This window comes from Suricata suricatta, chromosome 3, assembly GCF_006229205.1.
Source record: "Suricata suricatta isolate VVHF042 chromosome 3, meerkat_22Aug2017_6uvM2_HiC, whole genome shotgun sequence".
NCBI lineage: Eukaryota > Metazoa > Chordata > Mammalia > Carnivora > Herpestidae > Suricata > Suricata suricatta.
The window spans coordinates 25,064,516-25,077,247 of NC_043702.1; the positions used below are offsets into that span (position 1 = coordinate 25,064,516).

At 35.6% G+C, this 12,732-nt stretch overlaps 1 protein-coding gene across 1 annotated transcript in view; it reads right to left on the reverse strand.

Annotated features, from left to right (window-relative positions):
• The window catches only part of CPS1 (carbamoyl-phosphate synthase 1), a 122,904-nt gene that overhangs the window by 99,632 nt on the left and 10,540 nt on the right, over positions 1-12,732 (reverse strand). The window contains exon 2 of the mRNA XM_029932930.1: positions 983-1,092. Within this exon, the coding sequence (XP_029788790.1) occupies positions 983-1,092 (110 nt within the window). The remainder of the gene's footprint in view (positions 1-982; positions 1,093-12,732) is intronic.

The window sequence follows — 12,732 nt, forward strand, 5'->3', positions numbered from 1 at the left end:
ATGAAAGTTTGGCCAGTCAATAATTTCAATATCTGTTGACTCAATGCCTCTATGTCTTTATAAGGTTAACTGAATTTCCCCAAAGAATTAATAAATATTCTATTCTATTTTATAGACGTTTAGTCCAATGAGTCTCTAATGGAAAACTCTTGAAACCATCCAGTCATATTTTTTAAAGAACTCATTTTTAATCACAACTATAAATTACTATCTGATCCAGGTTCCTCATTTTTGTATGTGGAAACTACAATTCGGAAAGGTTAAGTTATCTTCTTGTTATTGCACAAACAGTTGTCATTGAAGTTTAGACCAGAACTTCAGCCTCCTGGTCCCCAGGTGAACAAATATTTGTTTGCTAGATAACAACAGCTACATGATTTCTGTAGAAGTTCTTACCCTTGTTGCTGCACATCTATTAGCAGACCTTAAATACTAAGTTAGGTTTCAACTGATAATTTTGAAAATATCATATCTATGAACCTGCTCTCCTTTTGATTACTTTAAGAAAATAAATGTACCTGTTACTTCACCTTTCTTATAGAATACCTAAGAACTTTCTCAGCTACTTATAGTAGTTCAAATTAGATATGCAAAGCTGACTCTTAACTTCACTGAAAAATTGGCTCTAGAGTGAAATACCCATCTTTTTCCTTGCACCATACATTCCCTTGCAGAGGCCACTTAATACTCTCACATAACCTGTCTCCTGGACCCTGGTTTTCTAGAATTACTTTTATTCCTTATTTTCAGGGTAATACCAGTGTCCATGTCCTCTTTCACTTCCCACAGCAGGGAGGAGTTTGTGTCTATGCCTTCTTTCCGGGATGCCTAGAGTAGACTGCATACAGGTGCAGTGCAATGTCAGGACAATATGTAGTCTTATTATAATGTGATGACTTCAGCCTCCCACCATGAGTAAGATCATCCCATTATTCCTCTACATAAAGGAAGAATAAAGCCTTGGCACATGAGCATTACTCACCCTCCTAGGCCAGTATTAAAAACCACTTCCCCAGCAACAGAGGATGGATGGCCGAAGGAGTAACCTTTCATCTTTGTTCCGTCTTCCAGGACAATGTGTGCTGTCTGTGCCTAAAGAAACAGATTCATGAATCTTAGCAAAATGCAAAATACAAGGCACAACTAGTTTAAAAATATCCCAAGATACAATACACGAACATATTAAATAAATGTACAGTATTTTTTATGAAACCATACTGCCTTTATTTGGAGTTGTACTCCTGTTCCTCGTCACTTTCCTTCAAACGTGTGGCTCTTGTCACCGGAAGGTGTTTTATTTTGATTTGCTTGAAAGAGGAAGTGAAGCACGTTGATACATTGTATATTCCAAGTCTACTTATAGAGTTATTGACAATCCAGAAATATTTCAGTTGAGCTGAAATCCTATGTGTCTATCTTCCACCTCCCCGCCCTGCCTTAGTATTCCATAGATTTGCTCAAGTATAGCATTGAGGGAAGTTCCTGAGTTTGCAAAAACATTGCATATTGTACCATACAGCTCATCATAATTATGAGGTTTAGTGCTAGAAGTAATCTTTTTTAAATATAGCTTATTGTCAATTTGGTTTCCATATAATACCCAGTGCTCTTCCCCACAAGTGCCCTCCTCCATTACTACCACCTCTTTCCCCCTCCCCCTCCCCTTCAACCCTCAGTTTGTTTTCAGTATTCAAGAGTCTCCCATAATTTGCCTCCTTCTCTCTCGCTAACTCTTTTTTCCCCCTTCCCCTCCCCATGGTCCTCTGTTAGGTTTCTCTTGTTAGATCTATGAGTACAAACATATGGTATCTTTCCTTCTCCACCTGATTTATTTCACTTAGCATGACACCCTCGATGTCCATCCACTTTGCTATGAATGACCATATTTCCTTCTTTCTCATTGCCATGTAGTATTCCGTTGTATATATAAACTATATCTTCTTGATCCATTGATCAGTTGATAGACATTTAGGCTCTTTCCATGATTTGGCAATTGTTGAAGGTGCTTCTCTGAACATTGGGGTACATGTGTCCCTATGCATCAGCACTTCTGTATCCCTTGGGTAAATCCCCAGCAGTGCTAGAAAGAATCTTTAAGATTATCTATCAAATTGTGTTCCAGAGAACTTTTGTATTTGATGGTATTCTCCCAAGGGCTGCCCCTCCTCACTAGCTTTATGGTCATAAAGTAGCTGAAACCTTATCACTCTGTTAATACTGACACACAAGGAAGCACTGTGAAACATCTAAAAATAGATCTATTATATTTTTAATAGAGTTAATTATATCCACATCTGGTTCTCTTTCTAGAATCCAAGGCATTCTGAATTTGATAACTTCACCATGCTGATCTTTGAACTAGCTTCTGTAAAATTATTGGCTAAGAAAAGGGACAATAAGAGAAACTTATCTAAAAAGCAGACATTGGCCACTCTTCAAAAATACTCTCAATTCTATTGTTAAAACAAGTTAGGCCAAATCTCAATTTCCATAAAAGTCAGGGAAGAGAAATGTGTTGAACTGTACTTTGGAATGCAAAATATAGACTCTGTAGGAAGCTACAGGACAAATTAAGTGAAACATGGTTTTAAAAAATAACTATGAGGAAAAATGTCTCTGCAAGAATTGAGGAAATTTGATTAATTTGTAATGTAATTTTTTAAGACTGAAGATAGCATTATGCTTATATTTAAGAGTCCTTTTTTTAAAAGATATACACTGAAATGCTTCAGGATAAAATAATTGCCTTCAAAATATTCAGGGGTTAGGGCAAATAGGTAGGGATATAAAACAAATTCAGCCATGGGTTAAAATTGTTGAAGTAAGGGAGATCAGTTTGCAGGTCTTTCTGTAAAGATTAAGTGTGGTCGTTAAAGAGAAACATGAATTCTCTACTTTATTTCTCTTACATTTTTAGGACAAGACTCGTAGTGTCTAATCCATTAGAACTCTGCCATCCAAATCCTCCCCCAAACACATACCAACCTGGTAAGTGAAACTCAGTGATTTCCAGACCTCTGTTACTACAATCCTCTAATTTTGCAACATGAACTTTGTTTTTCAAGTGCTAATTATTTTTCTCTAATGTCTTCTCTATAGAAATACAATGCCTCTTTTAGGTACAAAGTATACAAATCTCTTGCCATAGAATTTATTGCTCTTTGTATAAAGTATAGTGACTAAATATTGTTTATGTGTGTATCTGCATACACACAAAATATTTATACGCAAAATATTTTAGTGTTTCCTATGAAAATTTTTATGTTTGGGGCCCCTGGGTGGCTCAGTCAGTTAAGCAAATGACTCTTGATTTCAGCCCAGATCATGATCTCACAGTTCATGGGATCAGGTCCCACATCAGGCTCTTTGCTGACAGTATGGAGCCTGTTTGGGACTCTCTCTCTCCTCTCTCTCCTCTCTCTCTCTCTCTCTCTCTCTCTCTCTCTCTCTCTCTCTCTCAAAATAAATAAATAAGCTTAAAAATATTTTTTAAAAAAAAAGAATTCTTTCCTTAAAAAACAGATTCTTGGGGCACCTGGGTGGCTCCGTTAGTTATGATCTCATGGTTCATGAGTTCCAGCCCTACATAGGGCTCTGTGCTGACAGCTCAGAGACTGGAGCCTGCTTTAAATTCTCTCTCTCTCTCTCTCTCTCTCTCTCTCTCTCTCTCTCTGCCCCTCTCTTTCTTGCTCCCTCTATCTTTCTCTCTCAAAATAAGTAAACATTAAAAAAAATTTTTAAACAGATTCTTTCTTTCCTCTACCCCTCCCCTGCTCACACTCTCTTTTTCTCTCTCAAGAAAATAAAATAAAATAGATACATTTAAGGTATTTCTTCAATCAGAAAGTTCTTTTTTTTAATTGGAGGTACAATGCATGTATTTAAATTTATATTTGTGAGAAAGGTTGGACAAAATGCTATCTGCACATCTTATATGGGTTTCTGCGTATGCGTGTATGTGTGTGCATCCGTAGGCAGGGTTAGCCAAAAGAATTTTGTCCTTTACTTGGCTTACAAATTATCTTTGAGATGAAATTTTGTTTTATGTATAGTCTTGGAACCAGAGTTTGAGATCTCAAGCTTGACACTTTATCTTTGGATAGTTATGGTTTATCTTCTCAGCAACTAAACTAAAAAAGTTTTTGGAATTACTGAGCACAAAGGAAACCACAATGAGTAATTAATGTAATATGAGTGATGGTAAGACTTGTACACAAGTTCTGAATTCTGCTTCTGTATACAGGAAATCAACTTTGCATGTCACTTCTTCTAATAGCATGATTTTCTTAGTTTGCATTTTATTTCAATTTGTCAACTATCATTTATTTACAATTCAAGACAGGTTGAGGATTTTAGGAAATACGAGTGATCATGTTCAGTGTATTGCTAAAATTATTACAAGCTAATCAAACGTCTATGGTGATGGTTCTCAGTAGGAGCATTTTTAATGGGAAAATTCACTACGTATCTCTGACATGTTTCACTAGGTGAAACTCTTTGGTCCAAGTAATGAAAATTCACTGTCAAAAAAACATGTTCTACTAAAAATATTATTTTCTGTTCTTGAGGAAGTCATGTGTAACCTACATGCTTTCACAAAATGGAAGAAGGGAAGCAAACATTTTCCAAACAATATATAGCTTTGATGGAACCTAAAATAACTGTACTTAGTTGGCAAAATGAGTGCCAACTACCAATTTCAACTGTTTTCTATACACCAGTTTATCTATCCTACTCTAAGTCACACCTGCCTAAAATATCATGTTTTTTTTTTCTTTTCTCTTTTCATCTAACAGTTTTAAATGGTCTGATCTCTGGGTTAGACATCATCTAATTATTTTAAAGAAAGGTAAAAATTAACATAAGCAAATCAAACTCCTGTTAGCCTGTTCCTACAAATCTATTTGGTATTTTTCTTTCTCTCTCCATGGGACTGGTTTTCTACTTTGGTTTCAGTCTTTTAAAGATATATTTGAGGAGACATTTACTGTTGCCTGAAATAGTCCCTGAGATTGTGTTCAATATGTCTTTTGATCCTTTAATTATATTTTTTGTTCTTTTTGGCAGCTTTTATAGATCTTCCAATCCTCTTTGTCATTACACATTATATTGTTACAAGTCTTCTGTTTATTGCCTTTCGTAGCCTTTATGTTCCACTTAACTACATGGGCCTCTGATGAGTTTAAAATGATGAGTGCCAATTGACTTATCTATGAATTGATAGAGGAACTCTGAACAAAGAGCCGTTATTTGGAATCCCCTCTTCTAGCTAATAGTTCCCCAAATGCCATTTCATTCCAATGAGTCCAAAAGAAATCACCTTGTTACCATTGTGAGATATTTTAGTAGCCTCCGTCCTAGTAGAAATAGGTCTGTAGCTTAGAAATTAGATTGTAACATTAAGTGATCATTTAAGCGCCTACTGCCAGAGCACTTTAATGCTTTGAATGCTGAAAGTACAAAGGAAACCTTATTGAAGAGAAAACTGTACACTCATAGAATGTCAGTAATAGTAACCAAAGTATATATAAATATGAATTCTACTAAGCAAATGACCTCTATCATGACATGGTCTCTATGTGTTTCATAAAAATGTATATGCCAATAAGACTATTTAGACATTTAGCTCAAAAAGTCATCGAGTTCCTACCTTGTGCCAAGTCCTATGCTAGTCTCTGGAAATACATAGACAAATGTCCCAAGCCATCCCATCTAACAAAAGGGCTAGATATGTGCATGAATGCACTTCTTTCTACAAAGAAGAATCCTCAAAAAGAATAGCTTTGAAGCACCTGCAGATACAAAGATACATAAAATATTCTTTCTTTCAGAAGATGACGCTTTAATAAAAAAATTCACTTTCTTTTCCTTCTATGCTTTAAGTAATAAAAATTAAAATTTTACAGAGGTGCCTGAGTGGTTCAAACTGTTAAGCATCCTACTCTTTTTTTTTTTTAATGTTTATTTTTGAGAAAGAGAGAGAGAGCATGAGTTGGGGAGGCACAAAGAGGGAGACACAGAATCCGTAGCAGATTCCAGGCTCTGAGCCATCAGGACAGAACCCAATACAGGGCTCCAACTAACGAACAGTGAGCTCATGACCTGAGCCAAAGTCAGACACTCAACCGACTGAGCCACCCAGGCACCCCAAGCATCCAACTATTGATTTTGGCTCAGGTCATGATCTCACAGTTCATGAGATCATGTCCTGCTTTGGGTTCTGCACTGATGTCGTGGAGCCTGCTTGAGATTCTCTCTTCTCTCTCTCCCTCTTTCTACCCCTCCCCAGCTCTCTCTCTCTCTCACTTTCTCTCTCTCTCAAAATAAAAATAAGCATTAAAAAAATAAAATTTTATGAAAGAAATTCATATCAAAGTTTGAATTTAAAGTCCAAAATTTAAGGACTCCTTCAGGTGTGCTCAAATATAATCCATGTGCTTGGAGAGACCTACCTTGACCATTCTATTTAAAATTACAATATACCCCCAGTGCTCTATCTGTTTAGTCTGCTCTTCCTTGATAGCAGTGATTACCTCCTAACATATTATCCAGCATCTTATTTATTATCCAGTCATCCTATTAGAAAGCAAACTTCATGTGGGCAGAGTATTAGGTCAGTTTCAGTCACTCATGTGCCACTAGAGCCAACATCAGCACCTGGCACAGAATAGACAATTGTTTAAATTTTGTTGCATGAATTAAGACTCACTGAGTATAAATCTGAAAAATAAACATAAGGAAATATTGGAAATCAATACTCTTATCATTATCCTTCAGTTTTTAGTTTGCTAAAAGTATGATTTAAAAATAAGCAAGTACTTGTTTTGAGCTGCCTTTTCAATATGCTTAATTAAGAATTCTTTTCTAGGGGTGCCTGGGTGGCTCAGTCGGGTAAGTGTCAGACTTCGGCTCAGGTCATGATCTCACAGTTTGTGGGTTCGAGCCCCGCATCAGGCTCTGTGCTGATAGCTAGCTCAGAGCCTGGAGCCTGTCTTTGGATCCTGTGACTCCTTCTCTCTCTGACCCTCCCCTGCTCACTATTTCTCTCTCTCTCTCTAAAAAATAAATAAAAACATTTAAAAAAATTTTTTAAAGAATTCTTTTCTATAACATCTTTAATTTAGTTTCATAATGTGGAGATATTCTACATGCTAACTAACTAGAATTTAAATAAAAACTTGAAACAAAAAAGAAATAATGTGGAGATATGATGTTGGGAAAAAATGTGAGTGGCATCGAAGGAGAAGAGGAAAAGGAAGGGAAAGATCAGTGGCTGGTTATGCCAGGATATGCATATTGAGGATGCTGTATATAAGTATACAAATTCATGTTGTGCTGAGTTAAGATAAATATCATGATAATTCAAAACAAAAGATCATTTATATCAATTTAGTAGGCATTTCACATGAAAGAGGCTGAGAGTGCTTGAATTACTTAACAAACTGTTTCATTCCCTATTTCACTTTGTTAATAAAGACAAAGAATGAAAAAGTTCTCCTCACCCAGTATATTCTAAAATAAAGGGTATGGTAAGAAAATCCTGTTTTATTCTGTTTAATTTTAGTGAATCTGAAAGGAAAATTATTTTACACATTTCATATTATTCTCAGATATTAAAAATATGAATTTGCTAAAACAAATTCAAGTGAAAGGTCTAAGATGAATTCACAGGGATCAAAAGTTATTTCGGATGCTGAAAGCTATTTACTTTTTGATCACCAAAATTAGTCGAATAAACATGTATTATTATCCACATTGCTCAATTATAAATTGGACCATAACTTGCTGTTGCTTGTCTCTTTGTTAATCATTACAGAGCAATACAAGCAAGCAATAAATTCTAAAGTGAGTTGAATCTGACCCCTGCTTAGGGTCCTTCCAAGACACAGATACTTATATAAGCATCATTCGCAGATGGTTACTTTGGATTCTTCCGTTGTTGTTGTTGACCTGGGAGGAACAAGTTTCAATTGTTTTCACATAACCTTACAGTTCTTCATTTTCCTTTTCCCTGTCTGGGTCTTTAGCTAATATTCCAATAACTTTTCTTAGTAAAACCTTCATGAAAATTAAATTCCATGTGTGACGGGATCCACTTAGTGGCGTAATTTTAATTGAGTACTCATTTTCATTATACTGTAATTCTGCATCACTAATTAAATGCATATGAAATTATAAGAGTATTCTTCAAATCTGAAGATCCTAGCCAGTAAAAAAAAAAAAAAAACAACTTTTAATTTACTATCTTATTTTAGATTTAAGTACCTCAAAGTCAAATGACTAGTTAAATGTTGTTGTTGTTGTTATTACCTTTTACTTATGTTGACTAACCAAATTCAAAATGCATTTCTGAAATATAGCAAAGAAGTTTTGGGTCTTCAGCTTAGCAGTTAAGAGATATTTAAACTGCTTTTGTTAATCAAATGTAAATCAATCCTTTTTCTCCATTCAATGTCATTTATTACTCCAAACATGCAAAGACCACTAAAGTTAACAGGGAGAGAAAACTTAACACAAGGGACAGCAGAATAAGAAGCATCTATCTGGAACTCTCATTTCAATAAAGTCAATTACATTGGGTTTGGCAAATGCTTAGATCACAGATTTTGAAAGATAAAATAATTATCCATTATAAATATATAAATACATTTGAACATTTCAGGATAAGAGTATAATTTTTCATTCAACCAGGAGAGGAATTATTTTAACTATAGAGGGGACAGACTTCTGAAAAAAAGCAGTGAGAATAGCAGAGGCTTTAGGGGAAAAAAATGCATAGACTATGGTCAATCACTACCTCTACCCTGGCCCCATCCATTCCACTCTATGAACAGCCATTAGAGACGCTTTAAAATTGTGTTTTGTGGAAGGGAAGGAGAGGTAATGTCAATATAAATGAGGTTGGATTGGAGAGAGCAATTTTGACCATCTCTCCCACCTTTCACCATTTGGCTTTCTCTCCCTCCCTCCCTTCTTGGTAAAATATGGATTTCACTGGATTTTTTATTTGCTTTGTGTTTGCTTAAAATGTGTTTGGGGGTTTGTAAATGTGATTAATTGTGATTAATTTTTGTTGTTTGTAGTCAGTTCTACAGATGACTTTGGCAACTTTGTCAGAAACCAAGACTTGGAGAGCCATAGTGACCCAGGTACGCCCAATTTCTCACCCTCATCCCTGTGCTCTCTTTCTATTATTTACCCAAATCTACCACTGGTTAGAAACCCAAGCTTGATCATCTTTGTGCATTAACCAAACAAGCAATGGAAGACTTGTTCCTTCCCAAATTAAGACTAAACGAAAATTGTCACTTAAAATTTACTTCCCCATATCCAAGTATATGACTAATTTCCCCACTGAGATTACAGGCAACCCAGACAACATCAAGGATAGAAAGCCTGCATTGTCTGTCCAACACAGCATCACCAGCACATAAGAAAATGTCTGGCACACAGTAGATGATTGGAGAAACCATTTTATATATCTCTGAATCCATACCTTGGCCCACGAAGCTAACTTTCAGAGGCTTTGAAAAAGTCATTTAACCCCCAGTCTATAAGAGAGAATTAGAAGGAATGGTTGATGACTTTGGGAAATGGAACTGAGCAAGACTTACTCAGCCTTTCTTAAGTTTCTTTTCAAATAAGCCTATTTTCAGTTGTACATCAAGTGGAAGAGCTGTAGCTATGAGTGAATACATTTGGTTCGGGACTAGGAGGCCTAAGAAGTCTATTTGGTTAGAGATCTAGGCCCTGTTTTCTAAACAGCTTTAACAGTAATAGAACTGATATTCAGATTGCTTTTTGTTAGAATACTGTGTCTTATTTCTTCATTGATTCTAAATATAGAAGTTGAAGAGAAGATATCATTATCAATCCTGAAAAACCTCACCAATAGCAAATACTGATTGGTCCAATGAATGAATGAATGAATGAATGAATGAATGAAAGGAAAGCTATCAGGTGGTAGAGATGCACATAATTGCATTTTTGTTTCTCTGGAACATAATCAGCTTGCAAATCGCAGTCCTGCTTTGCTCCACTCATACCTTAACTCTTCCTCTTAGGCACTGCTCCCAAAGGTAAGAAGCAATGGGCAAGGTACAGCTGTCTTTAATTCCATGTGATTTATTTCCTGGGAGACTAGTTAAAGGAATAAAGAACACCTGCTTTCATAGTATTTTCTCTTCCATATTCTTCCAACTAGAAATGTAAGTGGGTATAGCAATTCCTCTTTATAAAGCCATTAAATCATAATTAAGCTTTATTCACACTTCAGTAAAAATTACTTTAGTCAGATTATTACTAACTGTTTAGGAGAGTATCACTAAATGATTAAATAATGAATTCAGTAAAACAGAAAAAGATGTAATCATACATTCCCTTCCACACTCATCTTCCCATTTTTTTAATGCTGAAACCTGTAAATTTTAATACTGAGAACATATACTTGATATGTTTTTACTTTAATTCACATTGTAAATTCTTATTTCATGTGTCTTATTTTTTGTTGAACTCTTTTATAAAATGTCGATTTCTAATTCTGTATCTTTCTAGTAATGGTTGGTTTTACAAATCTTTCAGATCCAAAGATATTAAGTCTAATAGTAAGATGTTGGAGTTTCAGTGTCTCTCTCTTTGGCATCTTTTCCTAACATCCCTTGGGAGTAAGAACTTTCCAATCACATCTGGTCCTACAGGCTAGATAATAAACTTACTTAAATAATTACTACTGCAATTAAAAATAATTCCACTGTTAATTGGAATACAGAATTATGCAGCCACTATGGAAAATAGTGTGGAGATTTTTTCCAAAAAATTCAAACTGGACTACTATATAATCCAGCAATCCTACTTCAGGATATTTACCCAAAGAATTGAAATCAGGATTCCAAAGAGATATTATCACATCATGTTCATTGCAGCATTATTCACAGTAGCCAAGATATGAAAGAAACCTAAATATGCATCAACAGATGAGTAGATAAAGAAAATGCAGCATATACATACAATGAAATGCTACTCATCTTTTAAAAAGGAAGGAAATCCTATCACGTATGGCAACATGATGGACATGGAGAACAGCATGTTAAGTGAAATAAGCCAGTCACAGAAGGACAACTACTGCATGATTCCACTTATACCAGATATCTGAAATGGTCAAACTCAAAGAATCAGAAAGCCTCTTTTCAAGGGCTGGGGGAATGAGGAAATGGGAGTTACTGTTCAACAGACATAAAATCTTAAATGTTTAAAATTAATAAGTTCTAATGATCTGCTGTACATTATCCCTAAAACTGTATTGTACAGTGTAAAATGTGTTACGGGGCACCTGAGTGTCTCTGTCAGGTAAGTGTTTGACTCTTGATTTTGGTTCAGGTCATAGTCTCACGATTGTGAGATCTAGCCCTGCATTGGGCTCGCCCTGATGGTAAAGAGCCTGCTTAGGATTCTCTCTCTCCCTCTTTCTATGCCCCTTCCCTGTTAGCACTTTCTCTCTCAAAATAAAGAAATAACATTTTAAAAATTTGTTAAGAGGATGGATCTCATGTTAGGCACTCTAACTACAAAAAAATAATAAAATAGTTCCACTTCATCACATAATATCTAATCCTTCAAAATGACTATTAATAGCTCATGGGTAGTCATCTATTTGCTTCTAGAATTAACTTCACATTACATCATATTTTGTTGCCACCCAAGAGAAAAACCTAGTCATCATTTACTATTACCTCCCAATTGTTCCCCTGCCTCCAAACCTGCCTCATGCAGTGCAGTCAAGGCCATCTTTTGTAAGCTTCTATTGCATGGCACTAATCTTCAAATTCCCCAATTGACATTGAGTCCCCTCACCTGGCCCATTCTCTATATGTAATCCCTCAGACTCCCCACCTCTCTAGACCTTTATTCATAAAGGTTCCTCTCTACCTGTTTACATCCCAGTTATCCTTCCTAGTCTTGCTCATGATACGCCCTCAAAGATCTGAGTCAGAATTAACCACTGATGTTCCTGGGCTCTCACTGCCTGCATGTGCACTGTTTGTGTGTTACTTTTTGTTTTAATTGCTTAAGTTACTCTTTTACCTTGCCAGATCATGACTTTTGGGACAGAACACCCAATGCCTAATTCAATTTTATAACCTCACAGAAACAGCCCACCATTGTCAACACAATAAGGTAATCACTACATACTTGGTGAATGCACAGAAATATGTGCTATCGTGTGATGTTACAATGTTGTTCTCATGCTAGTATCATGGATTTTCAAAGCAATTCTTTGATGCCCACTGGTTACTGGGCTCCTGGGTCTTGTTTGCTTGCTTATTTTTACTTGAAAGAAAGACAGATGTCCCACAAAGGTATATATCATGTTATGATGAAAGACAAAAGCAAAGAATGAGTTGGGACTCGACAGCAACCCTTGCCTCATAAGCATCTTTAGGTTTCAATACCAATGAGGTGTGTCACACAGCTAATGTCTTCAGAAGACTCTAGAAGATAGTTTCTAATCTTCATTCTTTGAGCTTCCTAATGGGTTGTCTCCATTATTAATATCAACCTTATGTTGAAATATATCTACTCCTCCATCACTGGAGAAAAGGAATAAAGTAGATGCATCATAAATAGTCCAATTATTCTCCTTTTTTCTTTACTTTTCACTTAAAATGCTTGTCAAAATTTACTATATGTCATTAGCAAATTCATTAAATTCACTAATGAAGTTTCATAATATTA